The following is a 25,293-nucleotide window of genomic DNA, read 5'->3' on the forward strand; positions in this document are numbered from 1 at the left end:
GTAATTTTCTGTCCAAATGTACTGTATACAGTATACCATTGCACAGTACAGTATATACTATGTAGTATTTCTATCAATTTGCATTTGTAGATACAGTATTATACTCTCTTTCGGCTAACCAGTACAACACATTGCTTATACTGTACCTCCCTCACACCAACAATTCTATTGGAAGCTAATGTGCAGTTTAAATTGTTTTATGTTTTTTACTGCACAGTATTTTGTATTAGTGTACTGTAATAATTTTATATGAATACAGGACATTATTTTGTATTACTGTAATAAGTTTGTATAAATACTGTAAATATTTTTGAGTTGTGGAACGAATTGTCTGTGTTTCAATTATTTCCTTTGGGAAAATTCGCTTTGATATAAGAGTAACTTGGTTTAAGAGCACACTCCTAAAACCAATTATGTTCGTAATCCAAGGTTCCACTGTATATCATTTTCTGCTATTCACATTTTTTTCAATTTGAGCTATTTCTGTTAAAACATCTTTCTTTTCTTTTTCGCCTATCATACTATAGCTCCAATATCCAGATTTCTTTTTTTGACTGAACCTTAAAGGGGTTGTTCCCTTTCAGAAAACTTTGCTCAAAGGCTCCGTGAGTCCAGTGCTTTATCATCACAGCTGCCTCAATTTGTGCTGTTTGGCCGCAGTTGTGATTTTATAATAATGGTGCTGCTGCCAATCAGTGGCCTCTGCAGCTTATCTCAAGTACATCAAGTTATTGACTGCAGCACCATCATAGTGACATCATCAATGCAGCCAAACAACACAGACTGGAGCACAAGTAGAGATACAGCACTGGACCCTGAGAGGGTAAGTAAGGCACAAATTTTACTATAATCTGAGCCCACAGAGAAGTGTTGTCTGAAAAGGGACAACCCTTTTAAATTACCATTGGATTCTATGGAAATCTGACCTTCGTTGGGCTCAGATTCTCAGTGTTATAGATATAGTTTGGATAATAAAATGTGGCTATAATACAAATTTTTAAAACCGAGCTGATGGTAAAATGCAACTATAATCCATATGTTTATAACAGACCTAACACATAAGTCTCACACAGACTGAAGACCAGATTCATGTAGTAGGTCAGAGTTCAGATAAGGCGTTCTCCAGATGAGTAAAGTTTAACGTGCACTTTCTGTGCTTTTACTTTGCAGGTGACTGAGAAGACATGACATTTCTGCTCAAAGGTAAGCTTTTTAACATAAAGTTATTGTCAATTTTTCGCAAAGACTCTGTTAATAGAATATCATATTGGATTCAAGATAATTGAGCTTGTGACTTTCTGAATGGTAAAATCCAATATATATATATTATATATATATATATATATTATATATATATATATATATATATATATATATATATATATATATACATATATATATATATATATATATATATATACACATTTAGGGCTCTCATTTGTCCAGAGCATTGAGCAACTACAGAAAATGGGGCTGATGTACCAAGATCAGATGGGGCTGATGTACCAAGATCGGATGGGGCTGATGTACCAAGATCGGATGGGGCTGATGTACCAAGATCGGATGGGGCTGATGTACCAAGATCGGATGGGGCTGATGTACTAAGATCGGATGGGAGTGATGGTCTAAGATCGGATGGGAGTGATGGTCAAAGATCGTTTGGGGCTGATGTACTAAGCTAAAGAATTCTGATGCATGTCTGGACCACATTTATGAAGTTTTAGGGGTTTTACGCCATGTGCGCACGTTGCGTTCAATTCCGCAGCCTGTAAGTCACTGCTTGTGTGTCTCAGAACGCAGCCGAAAAATCTGCGTTCTGAGACGCATTTGGCAGAACGCAACGTGCGCACATTCCTGGAGAATTCATGCGTTCTGGATGCTTGCTCTGCCATAGACAGAGTGGGAAAACCATCCAGAACGCACATTTTTGACAGTGCGGTCCCACTCGGCTCTGCAGCATCCCCATAGACTTGCAGCAGAGCCGAGTGGGACCGCACTGTCAAAAAGAGCATGGCTGGCTGCGAGACAGAGCCACGTGATCAGAATCAACTCGGATGAACTTCACCCAACTTCATTGTGATCGCACGGCTGTGTGCGTGTGCCGCGGCTTGATTTGTGGTCACATGGGAAGGACTCACTTGTGATCGCAAATCCACTGAGTGACTGCAGTGAGCCACGCGATCAGCTGTGCTTTCACTCAGGTTACTCAGTGACAGCACAGCTGATCGCACAACTCAGTTCAGTTGCTGCATGGAGCTGACAGGAGTTCCACTGCCGCTCCTGTCAGCTTCCGATGTAGCAGAGCTGAAAGCGTCGTGGGACCTTGCGTGGATTACGTCGGACCTGGAGGTGTTTTTGAGGGGTTAATAAAGTGGTGAAATAGGGTGTTTTTTTTGTTTTTCATTACAAATAACAGATTTTTTGGATGTGTGTTTATTTTCTTTAACTTATAGGTTAATCATGGAAGGTATCTCGGCAAGACATCTGCCATGATTAACCTAGGACTTAGTGGCAGCTATGGGCTGCTGCCATTAACTCCTTATTACCCCGTTTGCCACCGCACCAGGGCAATTCAGGATGAGCCGGGTAAAGTCCCGGGACTGTCGCATCTAATGGATGCGGCAATTCTGGGCGGCTGCTGGCTGATGTTGTTCAGCTGAGGGCTCCCCATAACGTGGAGCTCCCCATCCTGAGAATACCAGCCTTCAGCCGTGTGGCTTTACCCTGGCTGGTATCCAAATTGGGGGGACCGCACGTCGGTTTTTTTTTTTTTTTTTTACTGCTCGATATAGACACGCCCACCGGCGGCTGTGATTGATTGCAGTGAGACAGCTGTCACTCAGCGTGGGGGCCTATCTGACTGCAACCAATCATAGGCGCCGGTGGGAGGGGGAAGCACGGAATACGAGATGGATTAATGAGCGGCCGGTATTTTCGAAAGAGGAGAAGCCGCCACAGTGTGAACGCCGTGCAGCGCGGCGCCAGTGACCGTGGATCGGTGAGTATGAGAGAGGGAATGGGAGGGAGAGACCAACATGAACAGAGAGAGATATAGAGAGAGAGCGACCGACAGAGAGAGAGACGAAAGACCTCCCTTTGTTATGTGAAAAAAAAACCATACGGATCGCAACAATAATGCAATGCAAACACACTGCTTAACATTTTGGCAGTGTTTTTCTACAACTCATTGATTCAATGGGTGTAGAACGCTGCCAAAATGGCAAAAACAATTGACATGTTGCTTCTTCAAACGCAGAGTTTTTGTCAAATTTTTGACAATCAAAAACGTTGTGTTTCAAAAAGCATCGTGCGCACAGATTTTGCATGATTCTCATAGACTTTGCTGGGGAAGCACAACGCATGCATTTTGTCAATGACACAGTGCAGTTGTAAACGCAGCCGAAACGCAGAAAAATATGCAACGTGCGCACATGGCCTTCTGCTTGTTTGACATGAGGTTGGACCTAGATGATGTGATTGTGACTTACTAGAAAGGAGTGTGTCTTGAAATGTGACACCATATGTCAAAATGTTGATACACAATATTGGTATACATTTATCCAACTGATAGTTTGGTATAAAGTTGTGTTGTAGTGTCTGAACATGCCCAAACGGCTATGATAAACTTGCTGCATTTTTCGGCTAGCAAAATGTTAGACACTTAGTGATAAACAAATCAAGACAAAAAAAATGAAGTATGCAAGTACAAAAAAAATCTCCACAAGTATAAATAATTGTATTATACAAATGTACAAAAAGCACAAAGATAAAAACACTTAAAAGGCCAATAGGCAGCAATCTGTACAAAGTACCCTCAATAAGATAACAAAAATGAAGAGCACATTACAAAGTATTCTAAAATGAAATAAAGTATTAATCCAAAAGACTTGAAAGTGCCAGTTCCAAACAATGTAAACTATCAAGCAATAGACAAAATCTGTTCCTGTATTGTACATCGACACTGAAAGACCCAAGATCAGGCTGAGTACGAAAGCAGACAATGTCCGTTCAGGACTCCTGAATCAGGTGCCTTCTCATCCCCCATCTCCTTTCGGCATCAGCTGCCATCTACTGTGTCCTGCAAAAATGAGAACGGCAATGAGAACATACCCAAATGCACTGATAGTGTGCTCTCAGCTTCTGCAGTATCATTGTGCGTATGGCTGAGGGTAAAATTCAATCAGTGCTCCAATGCAAGATCTGTCAATCAACATAAGAGAATGTGCAGATGATTGCAAATTAAGGGGCGAATCGTACCACTGAGTCCTTGGCCATGCCAAGGGTGCACCAAAGACTCAGTTACATATCCAATAAAACATTTTTTAATTAAAATGAAATAGTTAAAATCTACAGTAAAAGTATAATTCATATTAATGGCTGAGCGCCCCTATATGATTATATAAATGATTAATTTGAGTCTTCGGGGGTGACAAGCAGAGATGTAATGATCGTGGTCGCAGAAGGTGCAACTGCGACGGGACTGGAGCAGTAGAGGGGCCTGCCGATGCCAGAACTTATTTTAGCTGGATGTGCATACCAGTATGCATATTCAGCTAAAATGTATTGCAGCTCAAAGACCCAATGGGTCCCTGTACCACAATACCCACCTCTGGCCAATCAGTGACGGGCAGCTAACATCGTTGTGTCAGTCACAAGCGGTCCACAGCAGTAATGTTATGTGTTGTCCATAGCTGACACCCCAAAATCAGCTGTCGGCCTCTGCACCAGCTACAGAAGAGGACTATGCACATGGGAACAGTAAGAAGAAAGTGTTTTAAAAATGTGTAAGAGAACTGAGGCAGAAAGTATAACATATTAAAGAATGGGGCTCAGGTAGGGGGATATTAATACAAGAAAGGGCCTTTGATGGAGGACATTAGAGCAGGAAGGGGGCCAGAATGGGAAACATTATACCACAATTTTGGTCATTATTACTGCGAGGGGCTCAGGATGGGGAAGATTATAACTTAAAGGGGCACAGGATGTTAGACATTATTACTGCAAGGGGCTTAGGATGGGGGACATTATTACCAAAATGGGCCCAGGATGGGGAAAATTATACCAGGTGTAGAGATATGGCTCACTCAACGGCATTTAAGGTAGGCACAAGAGGCAGCTTTAAACAAAACTCCCTGGCTGCTTTATTAAAACGGAGTAAAGCATGCCATACAAACTGTAAATAAATGGCTTTTCTTGGCAGAAACAATGGATACTCGGTCTTAACAATGGCACTTCAGTATCACTTCAGCAAAGCAATCCAAGCATGGAGACTACACATAGGAGAACTTCTTACCTCATACACAGGCAGCTAATGAAACCACCTGGACATTCTTATGTCCACCATACCATGCCCCGGGTTGGGAATATGTGAGCAGCCAGTCCCACCCAACTCTCTGGCTACTCGTAAACCTGGCCCTTGCCATGCCCTATTAACACACTCCATAGGAAACATTCTGGTACTTGCTCCCGAGCTTACATCACATCATATAAGCACCTCTCTGATACATATCTTCCATAATCGATGAGTCTAGCAGCCATCTTACACAAGAAGGGGTCTAGGATGGGGAACATTATTACATTATAGGGGGGGTCAACACGCATGTATTTATAGGATTTAGAAAGCTACAAGGGCCCATCCATCTGTTGAACATGCAGGTGGAAGCACAGATCCAAAAATGCATCAGGGCTCATTGGACTCTACCTTTGCCACTGGTGACGGACTCCCTTTAAGCTGGACTTATGCAACTAGTGGCTGATGTGTGCAAAAGAAATTGTATCAACACAATGCCACCCATAAACCTCACCAAAAGTCAGATTCACAAATCCAGGTTTTATGGTTTCAGTACAGAGAGGGATGTACAGACAAATGTTAAGTTTGAGTCCAGAGACTCGCTGCCTGTCCTTATATTGTGATTTGTCTCGGACCGTGAAATACACATGTGTGAAAGGCTTAAAAGGTGGTGCTTGCTTTAAACAAGATGTTCTGGATATGTGGCAATGCTCCATTTACCATTTGAGTGCCAGCTCCGCATTATTTGTGACATTGGGGCAGATTGCAGCATTTTTTCCCAGACCAAAACCTGACCTCGTGGCAGGATGTCTCCTGGCAGTCATCTGCGGTTTTGGTGCGGTTTTTGTGGCGTTTTTTTCTTTGATGTCAAGACCTGCAAGGGTTTAAGAGTACCCAAGTGCTGGGCCGGGCCGGTATTGACCTGGATCCGGCATTCAGGTAGTAAAAAAAAAAAGGTAGAGAGAAAAAAAAAAAGGAAAGCAAGCGTGTTATACTTACCAGTTTCCGCTGGATGCTAGAATGTATGGGTTCTTTCCAGGTATGACTTCATTCAAATGGCCCCTATCACATGGGAGGTAAGGGAGCTAAGCATGTGGAAGGGAGAAAACATCGCCAAGCTCACTAACCCAGCTGGTCACGCCCACTAAACTGGAAGGAGCCAGTGCATTCTAGGATCATCCGTACCTACTCCCGCAGCCCCTCCTACTTTCGGTGTCGCTCATTAGCCTCATGCATATTCACTGCTTCCCCCCCCACTGGAGTCTGTGGGTCTATCGTACAGAAACAAATAAATAAATAAAAAAATATGACATAGGGTCCCCCCATTTTATGATACCCAGCACAGATAAAGCCTACAGTTACAGGCTGCAGCCCCCAGCTGTAGGATTAATCTTGGCAGGCTATCAAAATAAGAGGGACCCCATGCTGTTTTTTTAATTATTTAAATAAATAATTTAAAAAAAATAAAAAAAAAACAGCATTTGGTCGTCCCCAATATTGATACCCGGCCAAGATAAAGCCTACAGCTGGGGGCTGGTATTCTCAGGCTGGAGAGACCCATCCTAAAAATATCAGCCTGCAGCTGCCAAGGATTGTCACAGTCATTAGATGCGACCATCCCAGCTCTTCCCGAATTGCCTAGTTGTGGTGGCAATCGGGGTAATAAGGTGTTAATCGCAGCTCATAGCTGCAACTAGGGCATCTTTCACACATCAGTTTTTTGCCATCAGTCACAATCCGTTTTGTGACTGATGTGATGGATCCATTGCAGATTGAGGTAAAACTGTTGCGACGGATCATGTAAAAAAATGGATCCTTCGTACCACTTTTTTTATGTAAAAGGTTATTTCTTCGGACCAGAACCCTCATTTAAACGTAATCTGAGCATGCGCAGTTGAAAAAAACGGATCTGTCGCCGAAATCCGTCATTTGACGGATTGCGACGGATCCTGCGCCCATAGGCTTCCATTATAACAAACGACGGACGGCGACGGATCGATGCAGACAAAAAACGTTCATGTGGACGTTTGCTCCGTCGGCCGGACAAACATTTTTCGACGGATCTGTTCAACGACGGATGAAATGTGAGGGCATCCGTCATAATCCGTTGCTAATAGAAGTCAAGGAGAAAAAAATGGATCCAGCGCTGGATCCGTTTTTTCTCACAAAACGATGGATTGTGACTGATGGCAAAAAACTGATGTGTGAAAGAGGCCTAACCCCTAGATTGGTAATGGCAGGTGTCTATGAGACACCCCCCCCATCACCAATCTGTAATAAGTGACAAGAAATAAACCCAAAGACCGAGTCCTTTATTTGAAATAAAATACAAAAAACCCCTCTTTCACCACTTTATTAACCCCATAATTGTCCCTGCAGGTCCGACGTAATCCACATGAGGTCCCACAGCGATTCAGCTGTTACATCTGAAGATCAGTCAGCGGCCATAGAATAGGACTGCCCGCTGTGAGCTTCAGAGAATGAATGAGCCGCACGATCAGCAGTCACTTCACTCAGGTGATTCCCGGTCACAGTTGGCGATACCTATGACCGTAAATAGCCTGAGTGAGGTCACCGCAGAATGAGCGGCTCACTGTCTACGCTAGACCCGCAGACCAGGTCTGTGATTGGTTTCAGTCAGATGCTGTCACTCAGGCTGGGGGCGTGTCTGACTGCAACCAGTCACAAATGAAAGCAGTGAATGTGTAATGAGCGGGGAATTGGAGGAGCTGCAGGAGCGTACAGACGTGACGATGATTCGGTAAATATAGCGCCCCTGCTCCAATCCCCCTATCCCCACCACCATTTAAGTGCCGGCCAGATACTCTGCATCAATTTCGGGCATAACTGTGTTTTTTATTAACCTGGGTAGACCCGCTGATCCGGATGGGTCCATCTGTCCATCGAGTCCATCTGTCACTAAGGTCAAAAAACGTAGTAAAAGCGCTGAAAAGAATTGACATGTTCATTCTTTTTTTTAATCATAAAGGTTTTATTAAATTTCCAGCATATAACAAAGAAATTAGACAATTTCAAACCACATACAGGAGACAATAAAAAAACAGGGTACATATAGGGTATATCAACATATCCTTGTGGGACAATAAATACCCCCACAGTACGAACTGGGAATAACTAAGGAAAAACATAGGGGGAAGGGGGGGGGGGTTGAGGGGGTGAGCAGCCATATAGATAAATTACCTTAGTGAGTCTAGCAATTTCCCCGGGGTTATCTGTTATCTGTCTCAAGGGGCCAGCTCTAAGTTACTTCAAGGTTCAGAGGAGCCTGGCGACAGGGGGGGGGGGCTTAGAAGGTTGCGGAAGAGCCGCAGCATATGGAGAGGTTGCCCAGGGGGCCCATTGTTCCAGCACTGCCTCTTTCTTTTTCAGACTAGGAGCTAAACCCGTTTCATATACCCACTGTAGATTCACCCTGTCTGTTAGCTCTGTCCTAGTTGGGGACAGCGGGGACTTCCACCTGTAAGCTATACAATGCCTACCTGCAATAAGGAAATGGGAGATAATGGTTTTAAAGGGGTCAGAAATTGTGTCTATACCCATATGTAGAACGGCGAGGGCTGGGGAGGGGGGAATCCGGAGACCAGTGACCTCCCAGATCATTTCAAAAACTAAATTCCAAAATTCGAAGGTCCTCGGGCAGAACCACCACATATGACTTAACCCCTTCACGACCGGATGATTTTTCGCTTTCCGTTTTTTTTTTTGCCATTCTTTTTCTGAGAGACGTAACTTTTTTATTTTTCAGTCAATATGGTCATGTGAGGGCACATTTTTTGCGGAACGAGCTGTACTTTTAAATGAAAGCATCAGTTTTACCATATAGTGTACTGGAAAACGGCAAAAAATTCCAAATGCAGAAAAATTGCAAAAAAAGTGCGATAGCACTATTGTTTTTGAGATATTTTATTCACTGTGTTCACTATATGGTAAAACTGATGTGTGGGTGTGATGCCTCAGGTCAGTGCGAGTTTGTAGACACCAAACATGTATAGATTTATGTAGAGCGCTGCCACACCCCAGGCCCTTGGGATACTCGGTTCCGGGTGGTGGATAATGGGGATCACCGTCACAGGTGGCCGTGCCCGGTTCCGTTACCTGGGGGCGCTCGGTAACAGGGTTATTTTGTATGTCACTTGTGACGCCAGTGGCGGGTTGCGGTAATAAGATGTGCCGCCGCTGCTGTGGTTTTAGGGACAGATGGTATAGCAGCAAGTGTGTTCGCACCCTCCGCCAGTAGGGGCTTAAGTCCCATGTAGGTGTGCTGCGCCTTGTGGTGCGCCAGTAATAAACACGACACAGTTCTTGCAGATTAACTGGTATTTACTCACTGATGTTGCAAGTGCAGTTTGGTACGGCTGGTCAACCGACTTTCCTTTGTCCCGCTGCTGACGTGAGTCCCAGTTGAGCCCTCCGTGCACATGCAGAGCTGATGGTCCCCTTGCCTGAAGCTGTCGGTGACCTGCGGCGCTCCGCTCCTTTTCTTTCCGGGCCCAGTATGACAAACCTCGCGGTCCCTTGTGGGGTAGGCTACTTCTCTGTGCCCTCTCCCGGGTCCTATATATGAGGCTGTGTCCCTGAGCCTATGGGTGGTGTGGTACCCTGGAAGTCACCACACACGGCTGGATCAGCAGAACGCCTGGAGCTGTTGTCTACTCTGGGGTCCAGTACCCCCTCGTGCGTAGTGCCTGGGATCTATCTACCCTCAGACTACTACCTCCTAGTCGCCTTTTGGGGGTCTCCTCACAATCCTCACACCCCTCTCACTCACTTGCTCCTTTCAATTGTCGCTCCTTCAACTGTCGTTTTTCCTCTCTCCCAACTCTGCCTAGCAACACCTGTTGCTTTCCACAAACCACACCCCTTTCCCAGGCTAACAGCTAAGGGATTGGTTCTCACATCTGACCACTGTTAACCCTCTACATGCTGCGCCCAGGTCTCAGGGAATGTGCCCCTACCTCTGTGTGAGGTGTGGGTTGTCAGCATAGGGTGTTCCAGAAAACCTTAGGATCCTGCAGATCACTGGGGTAGCATATCCCAGGGAAAATCGGAAGTTTGTCCGAAAAAAGTGGTGCACGTTTTACGCCATATTCCGTGACCCGTAGCGTTCTCATTTTTCGGGATCTATGGCTCAGTGACGGCTTATTTTTTGCGTCTCGAGCTGATGTTTTTAACGGTCCTTTTTTTGCGCAGATGCTACGTTTTGATCGCCTCTTATTGCATTTTGCGCAAAAGTTGTGGCAACAAAAAACTGTCGTTTTGGCGTTTGGAATTTTTTTGCCGCTACGCCGTATACTGATCAGATTAATTGATTTTATATTTTGATAGATCGGGCGTTTCTCAACGCGGCGATAGCAAATGTGTGTATATTTTTTTATTTTTTTAACCCTTTAATTTTCAATGGGGCGAATGGGGGGTGATTTGAACTTTTAGGTTTTTTTGTTTTTTTAATTTTTTAAAACTTTTTTTTAACTTTTTTTATTTTATTTTACTAGTCCCCCTAGGGGGCTATTGCGATCAGCAGTCCGATCGCTCTGCACTATCTGCTGATCACAGCTACATAGCTGTAAACAGCAGATACGCTCACTTTCTTTTTCACTGTGCCGCGGGTACAGCAAAAGTGAAAGCAATTCATGTGTAGTACAGGAGTCATCACATGACCCTGTGCTACCATGACAACCACCGGAAGTCACGTGGTCGCGTCACGTGACTTCCGGTATCGGGCGGTAAGTAAAAGTTTACCGCGATTGCGCTTATAATGGCACTGTCACATATTGACAGCGCCATTTTAGGGGTTAGGATTTAAGGCAGATAACGATTCTGCTCGTGCCTAGCAGGCACACATCTCAGCTGTGAAAATGAGCTGAGATGTGCGCCGATCGCAGCATGCTGCCGTCGGCAGACCGCGGGCAGTAACGTTATGACCGCTAGGACGTAATTTTACTGCCCGCGGTCGTTAAGGGGTTAAAGTACCTCTGTGGTTGCAGCCCCTCCAGCACAGTGGGGACATATTTGGAGAAAAGGTTGCTAATTTGGTGGGGAAATTATACCATCTCAGGTGGATTTTTTTTTAGTTGTTCAATATGGTTAAGGCTAGTTTCACACTTGCGCTATTTTGACGCAAACGGAATCCGTCACTAATGTAGTACAGTTCATTTATTTACAGTGGAAGCGCGTTACTATGGCGCGTGTGTGTGTCATGCAGTACCCGCTTGTGTCCACACGGTCGCGCTTACACTGTAAATAAATGAACTGTACTACATTAGTGACGGATTCCGTTTGCATCAAAATAGCGCAAGTGTGAGTGGGCCCTAAAGCATGAGGAAAATCTTTGGATCCACTTTGAGGCAGAGTGCCAGGCCTGAGTTGGGAGTGGGGAGGAAAGATCCTTCTCCCATTTAAGCATGTAGGGGAGTTGTTTATCATCTAGCGGGCCATTTAGTAATTTATAGACGTATGAGAGGCCCTTAATTTTACTATTTTGAAAGAAGTTTTTAATTGAGATGGGGTCAGCTGCTAGAGGGTTGGAAAAGATGGGAGCGTTTATGAGAAAGTGGCGCAACTGAAAAAATTGGAACAAGCTGTGCCAAGGAAGATTGAATTTCTCACACATCTCTGAATAAGGAAGTAAAACTCCATCTTTATATAGGTCCGCTAACACCACAGGCTCTTTTTTAACCCATGAGGTGAGGTTTAAATTTGGGATGAAGGATTCAAGTGCTCTCAGGGATGTGGCAATTGATTTGAGGAATGTTCGATCTGCAACCATCTCTGGTCTAGTTCGTTTTTTCACCAGTCACGGGCCGCCTCCAAAATGGCAGCTCTATGATATGTTAGAATATTTGGGATGCCCATGCCTCCGCCATTCAACGGTGCATGCATACAGCGCAGGGCTATTCTTGTTTTTTTCCCAGCCCAAATGAATTTGCCCATTAGTGAATGGATTTTAGATAGATAGCAGTGTGGGATTGCCAAGGGGAGGCATCTCAGGAGGTAGATGATTTTTTGGGAGACATATCATTTTGAAAGTCTGCATTCTTGCCATCCAGGACAGGGGAAGCAGAGTGAAGCGGGCAAGTTCATTTTCCAGTGAATTATGTAGAGCTATCATATTTTTTTGAATTATGGTTTTATGTGGGGCCAGTATAATACCGAGGTAAGGGATGCCATCCTCTTCCCACTTAAAGGGGTATAACTGAGATAAGGCAGTTTTGGTAGCGGGCGGCAAGAAAAGTGGAAAAATGAGGGATTTTTTAACGTTTAGTTTGTAGTACGAGATTTGTGAAAAAGAGGTCAAAATCTTCATTATATGCTTCAGGGACACCACCACATTGGTACACGATAGGATGACATCACCTGCATATAAGCTGATCACATGATCCAACTTGCCTGTTTTCACTCCCGAAATCTGCGGACACTCACGAATGGCCTGGGCCAAGGGTTCAATAGTTAGAGCATAAATGATAGGGGAGAGGGGGCATCCTTGACGTGTCCCATTAGTGATTTCAAAGCTCCGAGACATAAACCCGGAGGCCAATACCTTAGCACTGGGACTAGAATAAAGTGCCATTATAGCAGATAAAATAGGGCCTTCAAATCCAAACTTATCTAGTACCGATTTCAGGTAACCTTAGTGCACCCTGTCGAACGCTTTTTCTGCATCTAAGGACAGGAGCACACTGGAGGTTTTCCTTTTCTCAACTAGCGCGATCAGGTCCAGCATCCTTCTTGTTCCATCTTTCGCCTGTCTTAAATATTTGGTCTTAAAGCTTGTGACACTGTTCCACTCCAATCGCTCCAACTTTTCTTCAGTGTTGCTGTTGTGGGAAGAACATCACCATGGGAGGAGGGGGCTAGAATTAATGATTCAATGAACTGTTTAGGGGTGTGACAATTGATTTGAGGAATGTTCGATCTGCAACCATCTCTGGTCTAGTTCGTTTTTTCACCAGTCACGGGCCGCCTCCAAAATGGCAGCTCTATGATATGTTAGAATATTTGGGATGCCCATGTCTCCGCCATTCAACGGTGCATGCATACAGCGCAGGGCTATTCTTGTTTTTTTCCCAGCCCAAATGAATTTGCCCATTAGTGAATGGATTTTAGATAGATAGCAGTGTGGGATTGCCAAGGGGAGGCATCTCAGGAGGTAGATGATTTTTTGGGAGACATATCATTTTGAAAGTCTGCATTCTTGCCATCCAGGACAGGGGAAGCAGAGTGAAGCGGGCAAGTTCATTTTCCAGTGAATTATGTAGAGCTATCATATTTTTTTGAATTATGGTTTTATGTGGGGCCAGTATAATACCGAGGTAAGGGATGCCATCCTCTTCCCACTTAAAGGGGTATAACTGAGATAAGGCAGTTTTGGTAGCGGGCGGCAAGAAAAGTGGAAAAATGAGGGATTTTTTAACGTTTAGTTTGTAGTACGAGATTTGTGAAAAAGAGGTCAAAATCTTCATTATATGCTTCAGGGACACCACCACATTGGTACACGATAGGATGACATCACCTGCATATAAGCTGATCACATGATCCAACTTGCCTGTTTTCACTCCCGAAATCTGCGGACACTCACGAATGGCCTGGGCCAAGGGTTCAATAGTTAGAGCATAAATGATAGGGGAGAGGGGGCATCCTTGACGTGTCCCATTAGTGATTTCAAAGCTCCGAGACATAAACCCGGAGGCCAATACCTTAGCACTGGGACTAGAATAAAGTGCCATTATAGCAGATAAAATAGGGCCTTCAAATCCAAACTTATCTAGTACCGATTTCAGGTAACCTTAGTGCACCCTGTCGAACGCTTTTTCTGCATCTAAGGACAGGAGCACACTGGAGGTTTTCCTTTTCTCAACTAGCGCGATCAGGTCCAGCATCCTTCTTGTTCCATCTTTCGCCTGTCTGCCCGCCACAAACCCCACCTGATCTGGAGCAATTAGTTTCGGGAAAATTTTATGAATCCTGGCCGAAATAATTTTTGCATACAATTTTACATCGCAATTCAAAAGGGATATGGGCCTAAAATTTCCGGGGGTTACTGTGGGTTTTCCCGGTTTAGGTAAGGTAGTTATTATGGCCTCAAGGTTACTTGGCGAGATAGCTGCTGATTCTTGCCAAGAGGAGAAGATTCTCAGGATAAATGGGGACAGAATGTTAGTGAATTGTTTATAATGTGTTAGTGAGCCCGTCTGGGCCAGGAGCTGAGTTTCTTTTTGCCGAATTAATTGCCTGGCGAACTTCTTGTATAGAAACGGGCACATTGAGCAATTTTAGCTGATCTGTGGATTACCGGAGGAGGTTAATGCTATTTAAAAAGGAACTAATCATGTCTTGGGAGGGCTTTGGGGTGGTGAGGTCATCTTTAAGGTTGTATAGTGATTACTAAAAGTCAGCAAATGCATTGGCGATTTCTGTTGGGTTGCGAATTTTTGAATGAGGGCCTGATATAAGGAACTCTATTTTGTTTTGTACTTCTCTTTTTTTGACTCTCCTGGCTAATAAGGCTCCTGCCCTGTCACCCATGGCATAAAATTTTAACTTAAAAGCTCTCAAATGTTTCTCATAGTCCACCAAGAGCAATTGGCGTAGCTGTAGTCTTAGTTTTCTGAGATCGTTTGAAACAGAGGGACTTGGGGAGGATTTATTAAGAGAGTCAAGGAAATTGATTTGGTTTAGGATAGCTTTGGAAGCTGCCTGACGTCTTTTTTTCTCCCTAGTGGCGATTTTTATGAATGACCCCCTAATAAAAGCTTTGTGAGGACCACAATGACTCCTCTTTTACTTCGTTATTATCATTAAATTTGAAAAATTCGTTGAGGTCAGATCTTAGTTCCTCAGCTACTTGTTTGGAAGCTAGAAGGGAATCATTCGTTCTCCACCGGTCAAATATAGGCGAGCGATCTTTCTCTCGAATAGTCAAATAAATGGGGGCATGATCCGACCATGATATTATTCCAATTTTAGAATCCGAACAGTCTGTAATAAGTGTACTATCTACCAGAAAATAGTCCAATCTGCTGTAGGAGAGGAAACGAGGTGATGACTATGTGTAGTCTCTTTCATTTGCATGATGGTATCTCCATATATCATGAAGGTGCCATTCTGAGACCACTACTCTCATCTCCTTCCTCTGTACAGCAGCATTCGAACTGTCCAAGGAGCTTGACATTAACATATTGTAGTCTCCGCAAATTATTTGCTTACCTCCCATGACTGCTGAGAGTTTACGCAGGAATTTGCGCAAGAAACAAGATCTGGCCTGTATTGGGGGCATATACAGATGCAATAGTATACCTGGACCCATTTATGGAGCAATTTAGAACGGCATATCTGCCGTCAGGGTCTTACTGCTGGGCTAGAATAGTGAAAGAGACAGTATTTTTTACACAAATAAATACACCCGCCTTTTTTTTTTTTACCACATGCATGCATAATAAATGGGAATTTAAGATTATTCAGCCGATACGTGTCATTTTGGAGAAGATGTGATTCCTGTCCGCAAATCACATCACATTTTGATCTTGACACTTCCCGCCAGAACATAGACCTCTTAGCTGGCGAATTTCGACCTTTTACAGTTATAGACATATAGTTTAACACCATTATGCTAGAATTAGAGTCTCTTGGCTAAAGGTGGCTTTACACACTGCAACATCGCAAACGACATCGCTGTAACGTCACCGGTTTTGTGACGTAATAGCGACCTCCCCAGCGACATTGCAGTGTGTGAAACACATCAGCGACCTGGCCCCTGCTGTGAAGTTGCTGATCGCTACAAATCGTTCAGGACCATTCTTTGGTCCTTTGTTTCCCGCTGTGCAGCATGATCGCTAGAAAGTCTCAGTGTGCAAAGGGGACTTTACAGCGACTTCGTTAGCGACTTCCCTTTCAAAAAGCTGCTTTACAACGTCCCCAATGACTAGCTAGGTCGTTCTGCAGGTCTGGATCGCTGTTGCGTCGTTGGCCAGGTCTGCCTGTTTGACAGCTCACCAGCGACTCACCAGAGACTTTGTAGCGATCCCGGCCAGGTTGGGATCGCTGGTGGGATCGCTAGAAGTCTCAGTGTGTAAAAAGGGCCTTAAGACTGCAAGGAGGGAGAGGAAGGTTAGGTAGAACATAACACGCATAACCAACATTTGTCCAAAAGGAAAAAAAAAGTCCAAAAAAGGGCCAGCGGCATGATAGGAAATTGCCGCCCTGGGGGCCAGAAGGACCTGAATGAACCATATCCAGAGGGCCTTCAAGAAAAATAACTAAGTCACAACCACGACTCGGAATATTAGATAACTCACGCTATGGACCACTCTTCATTAATTTTCTCCCTGCGGGATGGCCCTGCAGCTCTCGGAGATCTGTCTGGGAGATTCACCAAGTTCCACGAAGAGAGGTGCCTAGCCAGCTGGTTTGGCGAGTGACACACGTGGGTGTTCCCTGCCCGGGTGATCAGGATTTTGACAGGGAAGCCCCATCTGTATTCGATAGCTTCATCTCTTAAGATCTTGGTGTATGGAGCAAATTCTCTCCATTTTGCCAGAGTTCCAGCCGACAGATCAGGAAAAATGGATATAAGGCGGAATTTCTCAGGCAGGGATGGCTTCTTCCTCAGAGCTTGTAGCAGGGCCTCTTTGGTTTTGTAGAAATGCAGGCGAGCTAAGGTATCCCGAGGGGCCTCAGCATTAAGAAATTTTGGTTTTGGGACTCTGTGAATCCTGTCTATTATGAAATCATTTGGGCCCAGATCTGGCAAGGCCTCCTGCAGCAAGGATATCAAGAAGCTCTGCAATCCTCGATCTGGTATAATCTCCGGAATCCCTGTTATTCTTATATTGTTCCGGCGAGATCGGTCCTGCAGATCTAGGATTTTAGTTTGCAGCCCCTGTACTTGCTCTTCCAGGTCTGCATTGGCATCTATGAGGCTGTTATGGGATCTTGTGAGCTCCTCCATCTTTGTTTCAATGTGAGAGGTGCGGGCTCCTATGGCTGTAATATCGCAGCTCAGCTACGATGCCTTTCCAGTCCTCTTGCAGTGAGGCACGGAGGGCACTGAGAAGCTTCTGCATCGTACGCTTGGTAAGTGGAATGTCAGCATTATCAGTGTCAAGGTCTGTAGCAGCCGTGGAGATGCTCCTCCTGGATGAGCGTGTTGAAGCAGTGGAGGAGAATGCGGCCATCTTATCTTTTCCAGCACTGATAAAGACATCTGTCACTTTCGCTGGAGAAGGCCTCTTTTGAGACTTTCCCTTTGTCATATCTAGCTTCATGGGGTTATCTCTGTGATTACCCACCGTGCAGGGAGAATTTGGAGTCTCTGGTGAGCTGTTCTGAGCTGTTTCTGAGTCACTGTGGCTGGAGCTCAGTTCCTAGATGACCAGAGCCATCAGCGTGCAGGCCACGCCCCCGACATGTTCATTCTTTTCAGACGCAGCAAAACTGGAGGTATTTCACAAAATCTTCAGGAAAAAATACTAATGTATTTGTGTGTGTGTGTGCATGAGATTTCAGAAATCTCATGGACTTTGCCGGGACTCTTAAAAGCAGCGTTTTATTAGCATGGATTTGCATAAAACCAAGGCACATCCGTAGCTAAAAAAAAGCTGCAAAAACGCCCAGTGTGAGCATAGCCTTAGGTGATCTCCTTAATAGTTGTGCCCTCTTAAAGTATGTTCACACAGAGCTTTTTTTGGTAAGTTTTTGCTTAGTTTTTTTATCTGCAGATTTGCCTTGGCATTATACAAATCCATGCTAATAAAAAAGCTGCTTTTTACAGTCCCAGCAAAGTCTATGAGATTTCTGAAATCTCATGCGCACATACAAACACCTGCAGATTTTTTCCTGACTGTTTTGCCAAATTCCTGCGTTTTTGCTTCAGATTTCAAAGAATGAGCATGTCAATTCTTTGCAGCGTTTTTTTTTTAATGTTTTTTCATTGATACAAGCCATTTTGTGAAAAAACGCCACTAAAAACGCAGATGACTCAAAGGAGATTTCCTGCCACAAGATCACGTTTTGGTCAGGAAAAAAAGCACCAAAAAAGCCCTGTGTGAACAAAGCCTTAGGAGTACTTTACACGAGAGCGATAGCTCCCGCCCCCGTCGCTCGTGCGACATCTAGTGCTCGCTGCCGTAGCGAACATTATTGCTACAGCAGCGTCACACGCACATACATGGTCAGCGACGTCGCTGTGACCGCCTAACAATCCCTCCCTTAAGGGGGAGGTGCGTTCGGCGTCATAGCGACGTCACTGCGGCGTCACTAAGCGGCCGGCCAATAGAAGTGGAGGGGCGGAGATGAGCGGCCGGAACATGCCGCCCACCTCCTTCCTTCCGCATTGCCGGTGGACACAGGTAAGGAGATGTTCGTCGTTCCTGCGGTGTCACACATAGCGATGTGTGGTGCCGCAGGAACGACGAACAACATCGTACCTGCAGCAGCGATATTAAGGAAAGGAGCGACATGTTAACAATCACCGTTTTTGAACGAGAAAGTTTATTTATTTATTTTTTTACATCCTTTTAATGTGCAGCTACTGTCTAAGACATCTATAGTTTAACTTTACATAGAGATGCCCGTCCAGATTAAACTTTAGTAACAGGCTCAGAGGTCACAATTTATCTAACCATAAATAACCTTCACCCTCCTCAAGACTTGGCTTTGTTCGCATTCCACTTGAAGTACGGTAATGCCCGCTGCTGTGTGGAGCTGAATTTACGGATCAGAAATTGTTTGTTTTTGCTCTTTTATTTTTTTCCTCTCCTTGTTCTAAGAGCCATAACATTTTATTTTTCCGTCATATTAGTCATATGAATGCTTGATTTTTGAAGGTCTAGTTGTAGTTTTAAATGTTGTCATTAATTTGAACACCTCTTGTGCTGAAAAACTGTAAAAAAAAAAAGTTTCTAAAGGCTGCTTTACACGGTACGACCGATTGTGCAATTTCACAATCGATCGTACCCGCACCCGTCCTTTTTGTGTCACTGGCAAATCGCTGCCTGTGTCGCACAAAGTCAGTAACCCCCGTCACACGTACTTACCTCTCGTGCGACCACGCTGTGGGCGGCGAACGTCCACTTCCTGGAGTGGGAGGGACGTTCGGCGTCACACGGCCGCCGGCCAATGGAAGCGGAGGGGCGGAGATGAGCGGGACGTAAACATCCCGCCCACTTCCTTCCTTCACATAGCCGGCGGCGGCCGCGTGACGCAGGTGAGCTGCTGTTCATCATTCCCGGGGTGTCACATGGAGCGGCGTGTGCTACCCCGGAAACGATGAACAACTAAATTAAACGATATTATGGCACCTAGCGAGCAGTACACGACTCACGATTTGTGAGCGATACTGCGTCGCTAGGAGGTGTCACACAGGCTGGCATCGCCAGCGATGCCGGATGTGCGTCACAAAAACCGTGACCCCGACGATCTATTGCACGATAGATTGTCTGTCTGATGTAAAGCAGCCTTAAGTGCAGTAAAAAGGTGAAAAAAAATTATGGTAATTTGCAATTGCTTTTTGGATTTTGTTTAAAAATTCACATTATGGCAGCATAATTCTCGAAGTCACTATGATAACAATAATACCAAACTTGCATACAGTGGGTATGGAAAGTTTTCAGACCCCTTTTAACTTTTTCACTCTTTGTTTCATTGCAGCCATTTGATAAATTCAAAAAAGTTCATTTTTTTTCTCATGTACACTCTGCACCCCATCTTGACAGAGAAAAAACAAATGTAGAATTTTTTGCAAATTTATTAAAGAAAAACTGAAATAAAACATGATCATAAGTATTCAGACCCTTTGCTCAGACACTCATATTTAAGTCACATGCTGTCCGTTTCCTTGTGATCCTCCTTTAGATGGTTCTACTCCTTCATTGGAGTCCAACTGTGTTTAATTAAACTGATAGGACTTGATCTGGAAAGGCACATTCCTGTCTGTATAATACCTCACAGCTCACAGTGCATGTCAGACCAAATGAGAATCATGAGGTCAAAGGAACTGCCCAATGAGCTCAGAGACAGAATTGTGGCAAGGCACAGATCTGGCCAAGGTTACAAAAGAGTTTCTGCAGTACTCAATGTTCCTAAGAGCACAGTGGCCTCCATAATCCTTAAATGGAAAATGTTTGGGACCACCAGAGCTCTTCCTAGACCTGGCTGTCCAGCCAAACTGAGTAATCGTGGGAGAAGAGCCTTGGTGAGAGAGGTAAAGAAGAACCCCAAGATCACTGTGACTGAGGTCCAGAGATGCAGTAGGGAGATGGGAAAAAGTTCCACAAAGTCAACTATCACTGCAGCCCTCCACCAGTCTGGCCTTTATGACAGAGTGGCCCGACAGAAGCCTCTCCTCAATGCAAGGCATATGAAAGCTCACATAGGGTTTGAAAAAAAAAACACATAAAGGACTCCCAGACTATGAGAAATAAAATTCTCTGGCTAGATAGATGTTTTTGGTGATAACGCTAAGCGGTATGTGTGGAGAAAACCATGCTCTACTGATCACCTGCTCAATACAATCCCAACAGTGAAACATGGTGGTGGCAGCATCATGCTATGGGGGTGTTTTTCAGCTGCAGGGACAGGACGACCGGTTGCAATTGATGGAAAGATGAATGTGGCCAAGTACAGACATATCCTGGAAGAAAACCTCTTCCGGAGTGCTCAAGACCTCAGACTTGGCCGAAGGTTCACCTTCCAACAACACAATGACCCTAAGCACACAGCTAAAATAACAAAGGAGTGGCTTCGGAACAACTCTGTGACCATTCTTGACTGGCCCAGCCAGAGCCCCTGACCTAAACCCAATTGAGCATCTCTGGAGAGACCTGAAAATGGCTGTCCACCAATGCTCATCATCCAACCTGACGGAACTGGAGAGGATCTGCAATTGAAGAATGGCAGAGGAGCCCCAAATCCAGGTGTGAAAAACTTGTTGCATTATTCATAAGAAGACTCATGGCTGTATTAGCTCAAAACGGTGCTTTTACTCAATACTGAGCAAAGGGTCTAAATCTTTATGTTCTTGTGATATTTCAGTTTTTCTTGTTTAATAAATTTGCAAACATTTCTACATTTCTGGGTTTTTTTTGTCAAGATGGGGTGCAGAGTGTGGCTGCAATGAAACAAAGAGTGAAAATTTTAAAGGGGTCTGAATACTTTCTGTACCCACAGTAGTTTATTTCTTTTTTTTTTATTGTTAAATGGGAAAAAAAGAGAAAAAAGTGTTGCCATTTAGTGAGACCTGTAATTTTTTATTTTAACTTGGTTTTAATTAAAATATTTTACTTATTGTTAGAAAACATGTAAAAGTATGCATGAGCATACTTGGTGTAAACGTCCTCCACAAGATTTTGTAGTGTAGCACAGTATGAGAGGCTGCTGATAAGTCTTTGGCTTTACCCAGAAAGAAACGAGATAGGATGATGAAACTTTACATTTACTCCACATACTCTCCACTGATGTCAACACACTTACATTGGTATTCCAAGTTTTGTAAGCCTAGCAATAAGAAGGATTTCTATTGTGCCTCAAACCAGGCATTCTTAGCAGCCATGGCATCAGAAATGGTGTGAAATTTTGTACCCTTGAGGTGTTTCTTCAGGTTTGGAAACAGATGACAATTGGAGGGAGCTAGATCTGGTGAATAAGGTGGGTGGTCAACCAGCTGGAAACCCAGCTCTACCAGTTTTGCCATGGTCGCTTGTGCAGTGTGAGCGGAGGTGTTGTCTTGCAGGAACAAGATCCCTTTGCACAGTTTGCTGCGCCTTTTGGCCTTCAGAGCTGCCTTCAGTTGGTCCAAAAGTTCATTGTAATACCTTGCATTGATGGTGGAACCCTTTTGAAGGTAGTCCACTAGCAGCACGCCCTCCTTATCCCAGAACACAGACGCCATCACCTTAGTGGCTGATTTTTGCACCTTGAACTTCTTTGGATAAAGAGAATCACTGTGCCTCCACTCTTTTTTTAACTGCTCTTTGTTTTCAGGATCATACAAATGATCCATAGTGACCAGACGATCCAGGAAATTCTTATCAGTCCGGAAACGCTGACAAATGGACTGGGAAGTTTTCATTTACATGCTTCTCTGATCTGTTGTCACACATTTGGGCTCCCATTTTGCAGATAGCTTCCTCATGTCCAAATGTTCATGGATAATGACACAAACACGTTTACGGGAAATCTCCATGATGTCTGCTATTGCTGTAGCTGAAATTCATCGATTCTCCAGTATGAGGTTGTGCACAGCATCGACGATCTCTGGAACAACAACCACTCTCGGTCGTCCAGGACGTTCCTCATCATTGGTGCTGAAGTGACCTGTTTTAAATTTGGCAACACAGTTCTTAACTGTGGAATATGAAGGGCATTGATCCCCCAATGTCTGCGACATATCACCATGAATATCCTTCGAGGACTTTCCTTGCAGAAGCAATAATTTTATCACTCCTCTGCTCTCAGTTGCTGTGAATATCACATTAGACTCCACCATTTTGTTTTCCCACGTGCATAGAACACTATTGCCATAAGCAACAAACACACAATTTTGAAAACATATACAGTGCCTGCAAGTAGTATTCAACCCCCTGCAGATTTAGCAGGTTTGATAAGATGCAAATAAGTTAGAGCCTGCAAACTTCAAACAAGAGCAGGATTTATTAACAGATGCATAAATCTTACAAACCAACAAGTTATCTTGCTCAGTTAAATTTGAATAAATTTTCAACATAAAAGTGTGGGTCAATTATTATTCAACCCCTAGGTTTAATATTTTGTGGAATAACCCTTGTTTGCAATTACAGCTAATAATCGTCTTTTATAAGACCTGATCAGGCCGGCACAGGTCTCTGGAGTTATCTTGGCCCACTCCTCCATGCAGATCTTCTCCAAGTTATCTAGGTTCTTTGGGTGTCTCATGTGGACTTTACTCTTGAGCTCCTTCCACAAGTTTTCAATTGGGTTAAGGTCAGGAGACTGACTAGGCCACTGCAACACCTTGATTTTTTTCCCTCTTGAACCAGGCCTTGGTTTTCTTGGCTGTGTGCTTTGGGTCGTTGTCTTGTTGGAAGATGAAATGACGACCCATCTTAAGATCCTTGATGGAGGAGCGGAGGTTCTTGGCCAAAATCTCCAGGTAGGAAGTGCTATCCATCTTCCCATGGATGCGGACCAGATGGCCAGGCCCCTTGGCTGAGAAACAGCCCCACAGCATGATGCTGCCACCACCATGCTTGACTGTAGGGATGGTATTCTTGGGGTCGTATGCAGTGCCATCCAGTCTCCAAACGTCACGTGTGTGGTTGGCACCAAAGATCTCGATCTTGGTCTCTTCAGACCAGAGAACCTTGAACCAGTCTGTCTCAGAGTGCTCCAAGTGATCATGAGCAAACTGTAGACGAGCCTTGACATGACGCTTTGAAAGTAAAGGTACCTTACGGGCTCGTCTGGAACGGAGACCATTGCGGTGGAGTACGTTACTTATGGTATTGACTGAAACCAATGTCCCCACTGCCATGAGATCTTCCCGGAGCTCCTTCCTTGTTGTCCTTGGGTTAGCCTTGACTCTTCGGACAAGCCTGGCCTCGGCACGGGTGGAAACTTTCAAAGGCTGTCCAAGCCGTGGAAGGCTAACAGTAGTTCCATAAGCCTTCCACTTCCGGATGATGCTCCCAACAGTGGAGAGAGGTAGGCCCAACTCCTTGGAAAGGGTTTTGTACCCCTTGCAAGCCTTGTGACCCTCCACGATCTTGTCTCTGATGGCCTTGGAATGCTCCTTTGTCTTTCCCATGTTGACCAAGTATGAGTGCTGTTCACAAGTTTGGGGAGGGTCTTAATTAGTAAGAAAAGGCTGGAAAAAGAGATAATTAATCCAAACATGTGAAGCTCATTGTTCTTTGTGCCTGAAATACTTCTTAATACTTTAGGGGAACCAAACAGAATTCTGGTGGCTTGAGGGGTTGAATAATAAATGACCCTATGAATAAACTTTTCACAATTTAAAAAAAAAAAAAAGAAATAACATTATTTTTTGCTGCAGTGCATTTCACACTTCCAGGCTGATCTACAGTCCAAATGTCACAATGCCAAGTTAATTCCGAATGTGTAAACCTGCTAAATCTGCAGGGGGTTGAATACTACTTGTATTAGACACATAAGGCTTTCATGTGATGTAACATTCGTTACCATAGAAACAAACAAAGATCACAAAGCCAAAGACTTATCAGCAGCCCTTCGTATAATTCCTCTTGTATTTTGTTGTTGTAAATATTAGGAGATATGGCTTTAAAGAAAAGTAGGGAGGACCGGTAACTGTTTTTTATTCTTCCTTTGTTTCCTTCCTTTGTTTTTTGTGTGTTGAATTGATTTTTTAATTATTTCCCTTTGGGACCTGTAATCTCTTGATAGTCTGTGCAGTATTGTATTGTATTGCAGTATTCTCAGAATGGTGAGCCCCACATTATGGGGAGCCCCCAGCCTAAAAATATCAGCCAGCAGCTGCTTGGAATTGCCGCATCTATTAGATGCGACAGTCCTGGGACTCTACCCGTCTCATCCTGAATTGCCCTGGTGCGGTGGCAATCGGGGTAATAAGGGTAATGGCAGCCCATAGCTGCCACTAAGTCCTAGGTTAATCATCATTATACTACACCACTACACCCCTATATACACCTGTATTATACTACACCCCTATATACACCTGTATTATACTACACCCCTATATACTACACCTGTATTATACTACACTACATCCCTATATACACCTGTATTATACTACACCCCTATATAAACCTGTATTATACTACACCACTACACCCCTATATACACCTGTATTATACTACACCCCTATATACTACACCTGTATTATACTACACTACATCCCTATATACACCTGTATTATACTACACCCCTATATAAACCTGTATTATACTACACCACTACACCCCTATATACACCTGTATTATACTACACCCCTATATACTACACCTGTATTATAC

General features: G+C 44.1%; 1 protein-coding gene across 4 annotated transcripts in view; it reads left to right on the plus strand.

Annotated features, from left to right (window-relative positions):
* Positions 1-25,293, plus strand: part of SERHL2 (serine hydrolase like 2) — a 206,762-nt gene that overhangs the window by 20,306 nt on the left and 161,163 nt on the right. For all 4 annotated transcript variants that reach the window (XM_075320901.1, XM_075320904.1, XM_075320902.1 and 1 more), the window contains exon 2: positions 1,171-1,203. In XM_075320901.1, the coding sequence (XP_075177016.1) occupies positions 1,185-1,203 (19 nt within the window). In that variant the 5' untranslated portion in view covers positions 1,171-1,184. The remainder of the gene's footprint in view (positions 1-1,170; positions 1,204-25,293) is intronic.

The sequence above is a fragment of the Anomaloglossus baeobatrachus genome, chromosome 8 (assembly GCF_048569485.1).
Source record: "Anomaloglossus baeobatrachus isolate aAnoBae1 chromosome 8, aAnoBae1.hap1, whole genome shotgun sequence".
Lineage (NCBI taxonomy): Eukaryota > Metazoa > Chordata > Amphibia > Anura > Aromobatidae > Anomaloglossus > Anomaloglossus baeobatrachus.